Below are 15,217 nucleotides of genomic sequence, written 5' to 3'. Positions count from 1 at the left end.
CATTTGTTGCAGATTTTATGTCTTTTCAAGGGGTACCAAGATAAAAAGTCTAACAAAATGGGGATTGTGAGGATGAAACATATTATATGTAGAAAAATATGTAGAAAAATAAAACATAAAAACATCTGTAATTGTATAACTGTCTAAGTGAGGCTAACTACTTTTTGAATGCCCCTTGTAACAACCATCCCAACAAAACCATTCTTTTCTTGTTAAAATCAAAACAACAATACCCAAAACGGCATTTCTTCCTCCATGAATCCTGACAAGCACCTTGGCAACAACTCAGCAAATCTTCACCACCCTTGCCAACCTTCACTCCTTTAATTAATTCAGACAGTCATCAAACCACCTTTGATCAATCCTAACAACCACCCTTGCCAACCATACCTCCTTTAATTAATTCAGACAGTCATCAAACCACCTTTGATCAATCCTAACAACCACCCTTGCCAACCTTCACTCCTTTAATTAATTCAGACAGTCATCAAACCACCTTTGATCAATCCTAACAACCACCCTTGCCAACCTTCACTCCTTTAATTAATTCAGACAGTCATCAAACCACCTTTGATCAATCCTAACAACCACCCTTGCCAACCTTCACTCCTTTAATTAATTCAGACAGTCATCAAACCACCTTTGATCAATCCTAACAACCACCCTTGCCAACCTTCACTCCTTTAATTAATTCAGACAGTCATCAAACCACCTTTGATCAATCCTAACAACCACCCTTGCCAACCTTCACTCCTTTAATTAATTCAGACAGTCATCAAACCACCTTTGATCAATCCTAACAACCACCCTTGCCAACCTTCACTCCTTTAATTAATTCAGACAGTCATCAAACCACCTTTGATCAATCCTAACAACCACCCTTGCCAACCTTCACTCCTTTAATTAATTCAGACAGTCATCAAACCACCTTTGATCAATCCTAACAACCACCCTTGCCAACCTTCACTCCTTTAATTAATTCAGACAGTCATCAAACCACCTTTGATCAATCCTAACAACCACCCTTGCCAACCTTCACTCCTTTAATTAATTCAGACAGTCATCAAACCACCTTTGATCAATCCTAACAACCACCCTTGCCAACCTTCACTCCTTTAATTAATTCAGACAGTCATCAAACCACCTTTGATCAATCCTAACAACCACCCTTGCCAACCATACCTCCCATCATGATGTCACACCTACCCCAGAAATCCTTACCTACCTCAATGAAGACTCACAACCATTCCAGCAAGCCTTACCTCCCTCCTTGCTGGTCTGCACAGTTGTCACAGTGGATGAAGAGTACATTCAAAATTCATAATTTAATATTCCTAAATCTAAATCATCTATTTCACTCTAAACCACACAAACGCAAGAATGAACTCGAATTCACAAACATCATGCAAAATCAATTTTATCTATACACATACAGAAATGGTCCAAACTACTTTTCAGCTGACAAATCAAGAGGGGCTATTCCACTGGAAACACTTCTACTGCTGGCAAAAGTCTAGGGGATATAGCAACTATTCTGTTCATCATCGTGCATGGTCATGCTAATAAACCAAGGGAGAAAAAACTGGTAACTGAACTTAAAACATCTAGCATCCACTGATGTGGAGCACATATTTACTTTATTCTTGAGTAGACCAGCTTCTGCTCTCATAACGGTGCGTAACTGCAAGGGAATGCCAGCGTTGTGAATCCCATCAAGCATTAAACACAATCACTGTATCAAGTTACAGCTGGTTAGTGTGTACCTGTCTACTTACTACCTGCACCCGTGCCTCTATGTGAATCTTGCTGAATAAATCCATTTAGGTCTACATTTATCTAAACAAGGACCCTGTCTGCAAATCTGGTGAGTGTTCATATTTTAAACCCTTAGACCCCATTTCCAGATCTAGCTGACATCTAACCCTTATAATCAAGGAAACTTGTCTATAAAAAGAGTTGTCTTCTCTTCACATCCATTGACCCTCTCTACCCATCTTGTAAGCCCAAAGACCCTGTCTACTCCTTGCGCTGATATCTTCCATTCCCCTCCATGTACTTGTCTACACATTTTCTATAAATTGCTTGATTGAGTGGCATTTTAGATATTGAGACACACAATACAGAACAATATTTTATGGATAACAACTTCTATATTTCGTGAGTGCGACATTTTGATACAGTTTCTTATACCTTGACAGCAGTACAAGAAACTCTATCAAAATGTTGCACTTATGAAATAAAGAAGTTGTTATCCATAAAATATTGTTCTATATCGTCTACAAATTGCACTGACATTTAGCCTTCCCAACAATGAATCTGTCTTCATTCTGATGGTATCTACCCTCTCCACCTACTTGCCCAACTATACACTGAAATGAACCTTGAATTGATCAGAATCAGCCCAACCCGTACCATGTTCTGGCTAACTCAGCATTGTAGTACACAGTCTGTGTTGTGTGTTCAGTGCACTGATATGCATCAAAACCACTCGAGAATGGAAAGTGTCACTACTAATGGACTGATCTCTCTAAAAAACTGCTACACTTGAAGTAAGACGAAACAGATATTAAGAAATGATAAACAAAATCTGAAGGGGAACCTTCAACAGTTGCAACATTATAGGTAAGACCTTTAGAGTTTTTGAATGTTAGACATTTAGAAATGAACTGTGCACATCACATGTGTCTTGGGTTCCCCTTTAGATCTGGCTCAGTGTAAGACCTGTAGTTACAATCACACTGAGGGAAAAAAAGGGAGTCTTCATCATGGTGCTGGAGGCAGATGTACCAATTGCATGGACAATGTAGAAAAGTTAGTTTCTGCCAAAACAATTATCATAAAATTAGTGTGGGACATGATTGGGGGTTGTCCAAGCAATGTGATCTGCTCCTTCCATGATGGTACTCCGAGTCGGTCCTGGGCCTTGCGGCGGTATACCTTGAGTACCTGGGTACACACAGGAAGAAACAGAACAAGACTGGGTTAGTGGGCAGTCAGCGGACATCAATGGTCAGTCACAGAATCAACTACTAGTTACATGTGAGCAATATTAGTGACACGCAGCAACTACTTTCTTGACAAAAGCTTGGACAAGCAAAACTCAGTGGTGAGAATTGATCCTTGTGGTCTAGGTACAAATTCACACCTTCTGTTACACAGAAATATAGTCATTCTGGGAGGTCACCAAACCAAGAACAATCCATTGTGGTCACCTAATACCCTTATCAGTAATCTTTTAATACATCCATGGGTACCAGACTCTGTCTCCACCTGAAGGTGCACAGGAAAACCTGACATCACCCAATAATCACCATGCCAGCACTGTTGCTATGAAGTAATGCAACTTTGCCAAAATGGTCTCTGAACCACTTCAGCAAACTTGAAAATATAGATTTATTGAAAACACAAATTATTTTACTGAAGTGTGATTACATTCTGGTGCAAAAGGAAGAAACAGTACTGGCTACAAGCTAGATACATGAGTCAGGCAATTTGTCGACACACAGTGGATGCATCATCAAAATACAGGAATTATCTTAGAAAAGGAAAAATCAACAAGTATTAGGGAGCATATATGTTCAACAAATACCTGTATAACAGGTTCAGTGCGCCTGAAGGTCACTTGAGACTAAACAGTGTATACAAAAATATACTTTCAGAGCAAAATGAATAACCAGAGTTCAAGGCTTCATCAGATGAATGAAAGAGGGATCACTCACCAAGTCACTGACTAGTGGGATGGACTTGCGACGAGGCTTAATCTCTGGCATGCTGTCTATGCTGGTGTAGAATGGGTTGTGCTCTGGGGGGCTGAAACACACACATAATATAAGTTGTATGCTTCTCTCAAGGGTAATATGGTCTGATATACACCCTTGTCATCCTTGTTTGGCAGCGTCACTTGAGGTAGTAGGTGAGAGATAACACTACTACAAAAAGGCTTACGTCAGATTGTATTACTTAAGGGAGAAGCTTACAACATACATAATTCACATGCTAAATGAATGTACAAAATTTATCATTTTTATTTTGAAGATTGATAATCTCACTGCCGATATGTAAACAAAATGGTGTTTGCCTCTCAACTGGATTAAAAAAACCTGAAACATTCTGACAAACTTAGAGCTTAAAACTGCTATAAAAATGGCTAGTTATGTTTCTACTAAGTGTCCAAATGATGCAACGTATAAAATAGTTTAAATAAAACAGTGAAAATCGGTAAAATAAGTATGTACATACTGAACTCACAAACAACAGATAGTATTTTTTTCACTCTGCGCACTGCATACTTTATCGTATGATGTCATATGATTGTTAGTGATACAGCTTCACAGCATTGAGCTTGTTACCGTGGCAGTGAGTAATATTTTTTTCAGTTGTCACCGTCTGACTGGGAGTGGCATTGACCAATGACAATAAAGTATTTCACATGAACGTAAGACAAGGTGTCATACACATAAAGTGTCATTCCTCTCAACATTCCCACAAAACTAGCGTAACCTGTATATGTACTAAGAGGTCTCCTTTAGTAATGCTCTAGAGTCACCAAATTCAAGCAACATGAGCATCATCAGATGGACATGTCTCCTTAGCTTATGTTTAGACAAAAAAACCTTGTGACTACCATAACATTATTTCTATAGCAATGTGATTGCTAAGCAAATATCTTTTTCGATTTCTTCCTGCGAAGGACAGTAATGACTGGGAAGTTATCTCTGCACCACTCTGTAAATCCAGACACTTCCTCTTTGAGTCCTTGCTCTTGAAAAGTGGCTGCCTGTGGCTGTATTGTCAGCAATATCACTCTTTTATAGTTGGGATAAGTACTGACAGTCACTGGTGTAGAGCATGAATAACATAGGTGATAGTACACAGCCCTGGGGAGGTCCTGTGATTGTGATATCTGTCTATCATTGTTGCAGAAGAACTCAATTTTGTGTACTACAGATCACGTTAGATGACATTTGATCAGAACAGCAAGCAAACAGTTGAACTGGCTTACCCTCCATTGGCATGGTGTGACCAGGAGTATTTGTTGCGATAATCATCATCACCATACTCGCCGTCACCTCCCATCAGTGATCCACTCTGAAACAGACGATTTGAGTTAAAACAGAAATGGAGATCTCAAGCACAAAATTTCAAAATGTCCTAAATGTTTTCCCATACTAATAACGGCCATGATAATGAATTCATGCAATTCAGAGACTTCCTGATCACAGGGGCTATTGAATGTTACCAACAAGATGAACCTCAGCAGTATCAGATGGCCTGTAAAATTCCCCTTTTAATTACTTCTGCCATGTGGAAGACATTTGTGGATTACATGTGGGAAGGAAAGTCAGACAATGGACAATGTGCCACCAAATAAGCCCAGTTAAACCATAGGTCTCAAAGAGCTAAATGCCACCATGATGAATCTCTGGAACCAGGGTGAGGCTTTGTTAGGATTAGTCAAAGGAACCACTAAGTGATCAGCATTGTAAGGAACCGATTTGCAAGTGTTACAATAGATTGTCATCAATGTTGAAACAAACACTGCTACAAAGTTACCACTACTATAAGAAAGAGTCATATGTTTCATGTTTCTGCAAAGTTATGAAGGAACAGTCGCACTGCTAACAAGCTAAAAACACTGTAAAGAACAGTCATGTTTCAAGAAAGTTATTAACATGTTACTACAAGGTTGTCAACAACATTTCAACATTGTATCTAATTACATCATGTTCCTACAAGATCATCATCACTGAAGGGAATAGAATTCTTGTCTATGTAAAGTTAGTGACATTCTTTGGTAAACAGTATTTTTATGAACTTGAAATACATTGATAAATTCAAAATATACCCATTTAAAATGATATTAAACAGAAACTATTCCAAAAAACAATTTAAGTGCACAGTCATGAATAAGTCAAGCTGCTATCATCATACATTACTGACAGAGCGTTCATCCTTGTAGTAGGTCAACATGCCATTCAAAGTATCCTTGTCTGCAATGCATGAGTACTTGGAGCAATTATTTATGATGCTCCAGCTGGAATCAAAGGTTCCCTAAGCATCCTAGATCAGTAGTGTCGTAAAACATGTGAAGCAGCATCACCACTACATTCAATGCTACACTGCAGATGAAGGTCACTTTGGGCAGATGAAATACAGCATATTTTCACCACGAGATACATATGCAGGCAATTATCAGTTATTATACCACACAAAATTGAACAATTTAACATTGGCAGTCGACAGTCTCTGCACATGACAACTTAATAGATCTGAATGACCTTTTCATTAGCACAATATTTTTGAGTCTACAACTACGACTGGATGTGAAAGGGTTTACTAAAATACGTACTTGGCTAATCCATAAAAGGTCTAAGATGTATAACACGTTTGGATTCTACATGCACATGACTGTTCTATATATTCGCAAAATGAACAACTAGGTGAATATGGGTTTAAAACATGTACCAGATTACTTCACTAACATAGTGAAGACACTTGTATGTGTACAGCTCTGGCTGTGTGTACAAATAATGGTTTTGTTGGGCTAACCCACTCCATACTGCAACATGGCCAACCCAGTCAGATACAATGTTCTGACTCAAAGCCAAGGCCTAATGTATGTGAACACATTTAATCTGAGCCCACACACACAGAGTTCATTACACAATCTGAGTATACGTGAGATAGCAAAACTTGCTACACTTGTGATTACTAAATAGCAACACAATAGGCAGATGACATGAATGAACAGATATACTTCCAATTACTGATTGCATTCAAGTAAACACTGGTTAATTTAAGAAACTTTATGCATAATAATCAGATTACTTAAGATGAGTTTCAGTTCATTTTTTAACTGGATGCATGAAATTTCTACCATGTCTGAGATCAGCAACATAGAAAATTAACCAATCAGAATCTACTATTTGAACATAAGAGAAGATATATTTTAGTGTAAAGAGTGGGTGAGTTTGGTTTGCTGCAGATTTTAGCAATATTCCTGTAATGTCACAGCTGGGAATATCAGAAAGGGGCTTCATACATTGTACCCATGTGGGCACTGAACCCTGGACTTGGACATGATGAGTGAAAATTATAACCACAAGACTACCCCCTTTCAAAACAGAGACATAAAGCGCATGATACAACTTTCTATGATTTTGTCATGTCCAGAGAACAATGACATGTGTGCAAGGTCTTGGTTCTGAAACACTGGGTTATACAAAAGAGGAAATTCAACGTGAGCTGTAGACAAAAATGGTTTAATAATGTATCAATTTCAAAGCATACAGTTTCGCAAACTTCAATGTCAGACTGATTCCACAGAGTTATTCTAACAACCAAACCAGTCCAATATGGCCATGTTCAATAAACCACATGATTTTACATCTCTCAATATCTCTCAAGGTTCAAGGCCAACTGAAACTGTATAGAGCCTGTCTGCCTACATTATGTATACATAGCTCTACAGCCAATTGCTCCATAAAATACTAATATTATTCCACTGACATTACAGACATACCTCCACACTATATGCTGCTTCTCTAGACCAAATCCGATGACCTTTAGCATGCTGACACACAGCAACAGTCTTGGTTCTCATGAGACGCAACTGAACCGAAGTGTCTGAAGAATAGCTGGTGGAGTCTTCAGTGTGTGGGACACTCATGTCTTGGCTGCTGGAACAGCTCCTGCTTGCTGTCCCATCCTCGATGGATGACAGAGTTGCAACTTCCTCCTCAATGGCATCATGATCATCGAGTTTTCTCTTCTGCCATGATGGCCGAGCATGCCGACTAAATGTTCGTCTCCATGTCTTGGCTTCAAATCTGGCCGAATTTTGCCTGTAAAGATCAAGGCTGGCTGGTCTGCATGTAAGGTCCTCTTCCTCAGGAACATACACCCAATCACCCTCAGTCTTGCTCATCACTGTTGACATGCTGCTTTCAGCTGGGTGTATTCTGTCCATCATGGCGCCCATGCTGGCCAGAAGTAACTGGCTGTGAATATCAGCAGCTGTCTGAGACTGCCACAAGCCAAATTCTGCAGGATTACTCCTTGGATAATTGACTTGGATTTTAGTCGAAATGAAGGCAAGGCTTGATTACATTTATGTATGTCTTGATCTCTTCAAACAGACAATGTTAAATCTGCTGCCCTTTAGACCTGATGATGCGGTGTAGTTTTCTGGTGTTTTGGCCTGGGAATCATCATCCTTTGAGTACTTCTTCAATTCAACATATCCCAAACTGTCGACAAGTGGCTATGACAAGAATATCTTGTACACTTATATTCAGCTTAAAACAATGGCTGCCAACAATTAGCTCTGCTGATAATCATCTGAATCACTGACAGTTATAGTGCGCTTCAGAGATGATGCCATTAATATGCATTAATAACCATCACTGGTTTAGCAACAAAATAACTGCTTGTGACAGATAATTATGCTGTAATTATGAAGAGCTATAATTATGGATTAAGACAAACATATGTCTGTCTAGTCTGCAGACTACACTGCTATGTGCACCAGTGGGATGTGATGGTACATTCTGAGCATAGCATGAAATCTGTGTACATATTAGACCACCGGGTGTCATCAGTATGTCTTTGATAAAACACCTTTCTTCAAACTGACCCTGACCCTATTCTCTGTTCAGAAAACTTTGCTCAGTACAATCCCAAAGGAAGACTTCAAATAACCCTGATGGAAGGATGTGGTTTACCATGACCCTACTGGTAAGTACAGGTATGTTCAGTATTGTCCTGTTGGTGTAAACATCCAACACAGGCTGTTCAGCATTGTCATGTTGGTGTAAACATCCAACACAAGCTGTTCAGTATTGTCCTGTTGATGTAAACATCCAACACAGGCTGTTCAGTATTGTCCTGTTGATGTAAACATCCAACACAGGCTGTTCAGTATTGTCCAGCTGGTGTAAACATCCAAAACAGGCTGTTCAGCATTGTCATGTTGGTGTAAACATCCAACACAGGCTGTTCAGTATTGTCCTGTTGGTGTAGACATCCAACACAGGCTGTTCAGTATTGTCCTGTTGATGAAGACATACAACACAGGCCGTTCAGTATTGTCCTGTTGGTGTAGACATCCATCGCAGGCTGTTCAGTATTGTCCTGTTGATGAAAACATACAACACAGGCTGTTCAGTATTGTCCTGTTGGTGTAGACATCCAACACAGGCTGTTCAGTATTATCCAGCTGGAGTAAACATCCAACACAGGCTGTTCAGTATTGTCCTGTTGATGAAAACATAGAACACAGGCTGTTCAGTATTGTCCTGTTGGTGTAGACATCCATCGCAGGCTGTTCAGTATTGTCCTGTTGGTGTAGACATCCAACACAGGCTGTTCAGTATTGTCCAGCTGGAGTAAACATCCAACACAGGCTGTTCAGTATCATCATGTTAATTGTGAGCAATTGGTAATAACCATTTACCAAATGGTGTTTTCAGGTCATATCCTATGAATACAGAGGGTTGTCCAAGAGTTTAATGGCATACACGCATATGGTATCAGATCATGTAAGGGAGGAATCAGTCAGATCTTACACTTGTGCAATAATGGGTGACACACTGTAATGCTACAAGGGCTGACACAAACTTTCCACTGAACTAGACTACCAAACTGACCCCCTTACAATGACAGTAATATCTGTGTGGAGGTCAGAGTTGTCATCCATGCTGCAGGTACTGTCTATCTTTCATGAAGACATCTGACAGTCACCAGTCAGGGTATCATGTTTTCCAGATTACTGTAGGCGATGAGGAGACAGTGGAAGGATGATTCCACTTGTGTCTCTAGCAGACATGGTACATACTTCCATAAAGAACTGTATCAGTAGATAGTCAGCGTTGATGGCGCTAGAAATTGTACATTAGCACCTTCATTCAAGCGTTGTTCCTCATGTGATATTTTGCTACCCAAGTCACTGACTGGTCACCTGGAGGAGATACTTGATGCGATCATATGACGAAAGTAGATGAATCTATGTCGTAATCCATGACTAGTTACCTTATGAGCAGAAGTTGACTGTTAGTGATTTGTTACACATATCACTGGCTGTCTGAGATACCGCTCTAATCAAGGATGCTTGTCATGGTAGTCTGTCAGTGGGGTCAGATTTTAGCTCAACTAAGTCCTCAGCATTTAATCTATTCTAATGACGTTTGCCTGTCCATCAACCAATGACACGGGTCTCATTAAGCCAGCAACAACACTGATGTTATTCCACTAGACTGACATACGACACCTGCTTAGAGTTTGACTCAATTTATTGAAAGATGCCTACGCAGATACTATTTTAAATCAAGGCAATAGGATATCCTTTAACTTCATCTCTGCCAATCACAGACATTTCATCCCCTAGAGAACATTCATATTTTTAAATGTAATGGGCTTAACTCTGCTATCAAATTACATCTTGGATAACTGTGTCTGCAAATACTTGTGAATGAATCCTGGCAGGTATAATGTGAGTTGGTTATCACATACTTCTTGTGTTTCATAATCAGGCTTACAAACTATATGGCAAAATTGTGATGAAACTCTAAGATGTCAGTCCTTTAACGTCAGTCCTTGGTATGGTGACAAATGTTCAAATCAACAAATATCCAAAGTTCTGTGTTTGACAATTTGAACATCCTGCCCCAGTATGTGATGCCAGACCAACAACTGCAGTAACATGTAGGTAAACTTTCAATGCACCCTATTCTAAAGCCAAATTTTGAGAATGCAGTCCATATTTTCTTGTGAATAAAGGTGTCAGAAACAGTAGTGAAGAAGGCATACACATGTAATTGTTCAGTAATGATTAGCAAATACATTTTAGCTTCATGAATACTTTAGATACTAATCAGTTCTTGATTTCTGAGAATAAATAAATCCCAATACGGGACAGGGCAGGGTTGGTCATGTGTCTGTAACGTGTCTGATCAGGGTTGTGACTGTCTGCAATGTGTCTGGACAGGGTTGGTGTGTGTTTATAACATACTTGAGCAGGGTTCCGTGTGTATATGATGTGTCTGAGCGGGCTTGTGTGTCTGTAATGTGTCTGAGCAGGCTTGTGTGTCTGTAATGTGTCTGAGCAGGGTTGGGAGTATGTCTGCAATATGTCTGGACAGGGCTGTGAGTGTATCTATAATGTGTCTGAGCAGGGTTGAGTGTGTCTGTAATGTGCATTGACATTGTTTGGGAGTATGTCTGTAATGCTTGAGCAGAGTTCTGTGTGTCTGTATTATGTGTCAGTATGGTGAGTAATACCCTGAAGCTATCTATGCTTGTTTTTAATCTGTTGATCTGTTGTCAACACTGTTTTGTTAGATTGTGAACACAGAGAGTTGCAAGCCTGACAGAAAGAAGCGCAGTCATGATGTTTGCCACTTGTCTGTTTTTACCTTCAGCCCACGTTGTTATAACATGAGACCTGTGACATTTCGCAAACACAGAAATATCAACAGCTTCTTCAGTCAATGCAGACTCAAAAGGAAGTAAAATTTAAGTATGTACATTAATGTGAGAGAGTTGTGTCAATGCTATATATTATACTACAGATGACTTTATCTACACCAAACATAGCCTGCTTAAGAACTGAAACTGTCATACAGAAGAGACATAACCATAAAGGTTTTCGAGTTTTGAGAGAAATATCTCCTTTTGTTTCTTGCCTGAACAGCGAAAGGATATACACTGTCCCCAAACGTTCAACCACAGACTTAGCAGATCTATTTATCCCAAGACAGATTAAGAGGATATTATTGCTGTTCTTAAACAATATGGTGCTTGAACCCTTGTTGAGTGTTGTATTTCTTGGAAAGAACAGGCACCAAGACAGTTGTGAGAACATAATTTGATAGTGACTGATTGATCAATCAGAAAGAAATGTCTGACTGATCCACATAAGTAAATGGAGAAAACATACCAAGAACACTGCAATTACCAAATACTGGTAGCTTTTGGTGACGCTGCTGATGGGTGTGGCTGTGTAGTCTGGGATCTAGCTGTGGAACCTAACGTGCGGCAGTTTAGCCTTGGGTGTAACTGCGTAGCCTTGGGTGTGGTGGTGTAGGTTAAGGTGTGGCTGTGCAGCCTTGGGTACAGATGTGTGGGATGGAGTCTATCTATGTAGCCTTGGTGAAACTGTGTAGCCTTAGGTGTAGCTGTGGCACCTGGGGTGTAGCTGTGTAGCCTGGGGTGTAGTTGTGTAGAATAAAGTCTACTATGTAGCCTTGGGGTGTAGCTGTGTAGTCTGGGCTGTGACTGTATAGCCAGAAATCTTGCTGTGCAGCCTGGGATCTACTTGAATAGCCTGGGGTGTAAATCATTCATGGGTCTTACAGACAGAAAATTGTTCACACCACATGATAAAATAAGCTCAATGAGTCCAAGATATAGATTAACATTCTATCCACAAACAGAATTTTAGAGCAATGCATGGGTGCTTTTTTCATGAAATATCAACCATATCAACTAGCAGAAAACATCATCACACATTCAAAATGAGTCACTATATGGGATCAATATGTTATATCAATATGTTTAAATATGTAAGTGGGACTGATCCATACATTATCAAACTGTTTTGCCCTACCCCAATAAAAAACACTTTATTATTGAATCTCTCAAAAATTACAGCTTGTACTAGCTGGTGAAAGCTGACTAGGCCAACAGAGTACCACGCATGGAACAGACAGGATTTATGAGAGTGGTAGTGTTATTGTGACTGGGAGGTGAGTTGCCATCAGACCTGTATCAGAAACAGATGGCTCAATCCCAAACATGACACACTGCCAAGATCAATAACAAACAACCATCAGCAAATACTGAAATAAGTCTCACAGCTGTTGCAAATGATACAGACTGAACGCCCACAGAGTACATAACAAGTATGATAGATATATTTTTCTAAAAAGCAATGAAGGTATATGAAGGTATATTTCATCTATATCGAATACTGATTTAGTTCAGATTTAAACTTGTTAGTTTTCTCTAGATATGGTGATGATGATGGTGATGCAGATATGTGGCTGTTTAGCAGTGGTTGTTTAGGAGAGGTGGAGGAGCAGACTATAAGGTTTGGGTAAGATGGTTGAAGGAAAGATGGTTAAGTACAAGAAGATTCTGACAGGTAGTACTGGGAGATGATGAGGAAAATATGGTTATACAGATTGATTTGGGAGAGGGGGAAAGGTTGCAGGAAGAGATTAATGTGGGAGAGATGGTTGTGGATGAGATTAATGTGGGAGAGATGGTTGTGGAAGAGATTAATGTAGAAGAGATTGGCTATGGGTGAGATTAATGTGGGAGAAATGGTTGTGGAAGAGATTAATGTGGGAGAGATGGTTGTGGAAAAGATTAGCTGTGGGTGAGATTAATATGGAGAAATGGTTATGGAAGAAATGGTTGTGGAAGAGGTTAATGTGGGAAGACATAGTTGTGGGAGATATTAGCTGTGGGTGAGATTAATATGGGAGAGATGGTCGTGGGAAGACATAGTTGTGGGAGATATTAGCTGTGGGTGAGATTAATATGGGAGAGATGGTCGTGGGAAGACATAGTTGTGGGAGATATTAGCTGTGGGTGAGATTAATATGGGAGAGATGGTCGTGGGAAGACATAGTTGTGGGAGATATTAGCTGTGGGTGAGATTAATATTGGAAGAGATGGTCGTGGGAAGACATGGTTGTGGGAGATATTAGCTGTGGGTGAGATTAATATGGGAGAGATGGTCGTGGGAAGACATAGTTGTGGGAGATATTAGCTGTGGGTGAGATTAATATGGGAGAGATGGTCGTGGGAAGACATAGTTGTGGGAGATATTAGCTGTGGGTGAGATTAATATGGGAGAGATGGTCGTGGGAAGACATAGTTGTGGGAGATATTAGCTGTGGGTGAGATTAATATGGGAGAGATGGTCGTGGGAAGACATAGTTGTGGGAGATATTAGCTGTGGGTGAGATTAATATGGGAGAGATGGTCGTGGGAAGACATAGTTGTGGGAGATATTAGCTGTGGGTGAGATTAATATGGGAGAGATGGTCGTGGGAAGACATAGTTGTGGGAGATATTAGCTGTGGGTGAGATTAATATGGGAGAGATGGTCGTGGGAAGACATAGTTGTGGGAGATATTAACTGTGGGTGAGATTAATATGGGAGAGATGGTCGTGGGAAGACATAGTTGTGGGAGATATTAGCTGTGGGTGAGATTAATATGGGAGAGATGGTCGTGGGAAGACATGGTTGTGGGAGATATTAGCTGTGGGTGAGATTAATATGGGAGAGATGGTCGTGGGAAGACATAGTTGTGGGAGATATTAGCTGTGGGTCAGATTAATATGGGAGTGATGGTCGTGGGAAGACATATTTGTGGGAGATATTAGCTGTGGGTGAGATTAATATTGGAAGAGATGGTCGTGGGAAGACATGGTTGTGGGAGATATTAGCTGTGGGTGAGATTAATATGGGAGAGATGGTCGTGGGAAGACATAGTTGTGGGAGATATTAGCTGTGGGTGAGATTAATATGGGAGAGATGGTCGTGGGAAGACATGGTTGTGGGAGATATTAGCTGTGGGTGAGATTAATATGGAAGAGATGGTTGTGGAAGAGATTAATGTGAGTGAGTGAAGGTTTATATCACACTCAGCAATATTCCAACTACATGGCAGCAGTGTGTAAATAATCGAGCCTGGACCAGACAACTCAGCTGTTAACAGCATAAGCGTCAATCTGCAAAATTGGGAACTGATGACATATGTGTCAACCAAGTCAAGACATGGTTTTAAAAGAAATTGCTTCGGGACAAATGATTGTGGTTTAGATGGTTGGAAAGGGCAGTTGTGACAAGATATTTTGTGGAGAGTTATAAGGCAGTGATAGTGGAGGACATGGTGGGAAACAAATGGACAGGGATAATTAGCTTTGACGGATCAAATCTGCCAACTTCACTTACCTACTTTGTTCTATCAGCTAGAGGCTGTAAACTTTGTAGACCTTGTGGATATGAAAATAAGACTGTCTTGGATTGGATTTTCAAGGAATTAGAGAGAAACAGAGTGGGTAGTATATGGGTGGACAGAGACTGGATGGGGGATACACAGGTGGTGAGATAACAGGTGAGGAGAGATTGGGGTGGGCACATTTGCATGTTCAAATGGCATTAAACAGGGACAGTTGCTGAATGACTGAGAAGAGCTGATATATG

At 40.1% G+C, this 15,217-nt stretch overlaps 1 protein-coding gene across 7 annotated transcripts in view; it reads right to left on the bottom strand.

Moving 5' to 3' along the window:
• Nucleotides 1-15,217, bottom strand: part of LOC137277417 (protein unc-13 homolog B-like) — a 156,871-nt gene that overhangs the window by 40,048 nt on the left and 101,606 nt on the right. For all 7 annotated transcript variants that reach the window (XM_067809137.1, XM_067809131.1, XM_067809132.1 and 4 more), the window contains 2 exons: nt 5,003-5,088; nt 3,720-3,810 (listed from right to left, as the gene is read on the bottom strand). In XM_067809137.1, the coding sequence (XP_067665238.1) occupies nt 3,720-3,810; nt 5,003-5,088 (177 nt within the window). The remainder of the gene's footprint in view (nt 1-3,719; nt 3,811-5,002; nt 5,089-15,217) is intronic.

This window comes from Haliotis asinina, chromosome 3, assembly GCF_037392515.1.
Source record: "Haliotis asinina isolate JCU_RB_2024 chromosome 3, JCU_Hal_asi_v2, whole genome shotgun sequence".
NCBI classification, from domain to species: domain Eukaryota; kingdom Metazoa; phylum Mollusca; class Gastropoda; order Lepetellida; family Haliotidae; genus Haliotis; species Haliotis asinina.
The sequence above is the reverse complement of the archived record's forward strand: the minus strand, read 5'-3'. Positions and strand labels throughout refer to the sequence as shown.